The sequence below is a fragment of the Morone saxatilis genome, unplaced genomic scaffold (genome assembly GCF_004916995.1).
Source record: "Morone saxatilis isolate NCDOM2014 unplaced genomic scaffold, NCSU_SB_2.0 Contig15, whole genome shotgun sequence".
NCBI lineage: Eukaryota > Metazoa > Chordata > Actinopteri > Moronidae > Morone > Morone saxatilis.
Genome location: NW_023339707.1, coordinates 14,744,687 through 14,744,927, shown reverse-complemented (window position 1 = coordinate 14,744,927; position 241 = coordinate 14,744,687). Strand labels below are relative to the sequence as shown.

The following is a 241-nucleotide window of genomic DNA, read 5'->3' as shown; positions in this document are numbered from 1 at the left end:
CATACACCCTCACAAACAAACACTTACCTGGGTACTGCCTGAAAAACCCTTTGGCACTGCCAAAGTACTGCCATATGAGTGATGGGTCTCTCTCAAAGTTATCCACAAACACTTTATTCAAGGCCTCGGACCAGTACACTCCATTGACAATGGCAGAGTCTAAGGATTGGAGGCAAAAAGAAGGAGAGACAAAGACAAGTATGGAGAGTGAAGAAAGCATTATTTGAGTTAAAAGGTTAAA

General features: G+C 42.3%; 1 protein-coding gene across 1 annotated transcript in view; it reads right to left on the bottom strand.

Moving 5' to 3' along the window:
- The window catches only part of cacna2d3a (calcium channel, voltage-dependent, alpha 2/delta subunit 3a), a 107,933-nt gene that overhangs the window by 58,039 nt on the left and 49,653 nt on the right, over positions 1–241 (bottom strand). Inside the window, exon 6 of the mRNA XM_035656128.1 lies at positions 28–159. Coding sequence (XP_035512021.1) covers positions 28–159 — 132 coding nt within the window. The remainder of the gene's footprint in view (positions 1–27; positions 160–241) is intronic.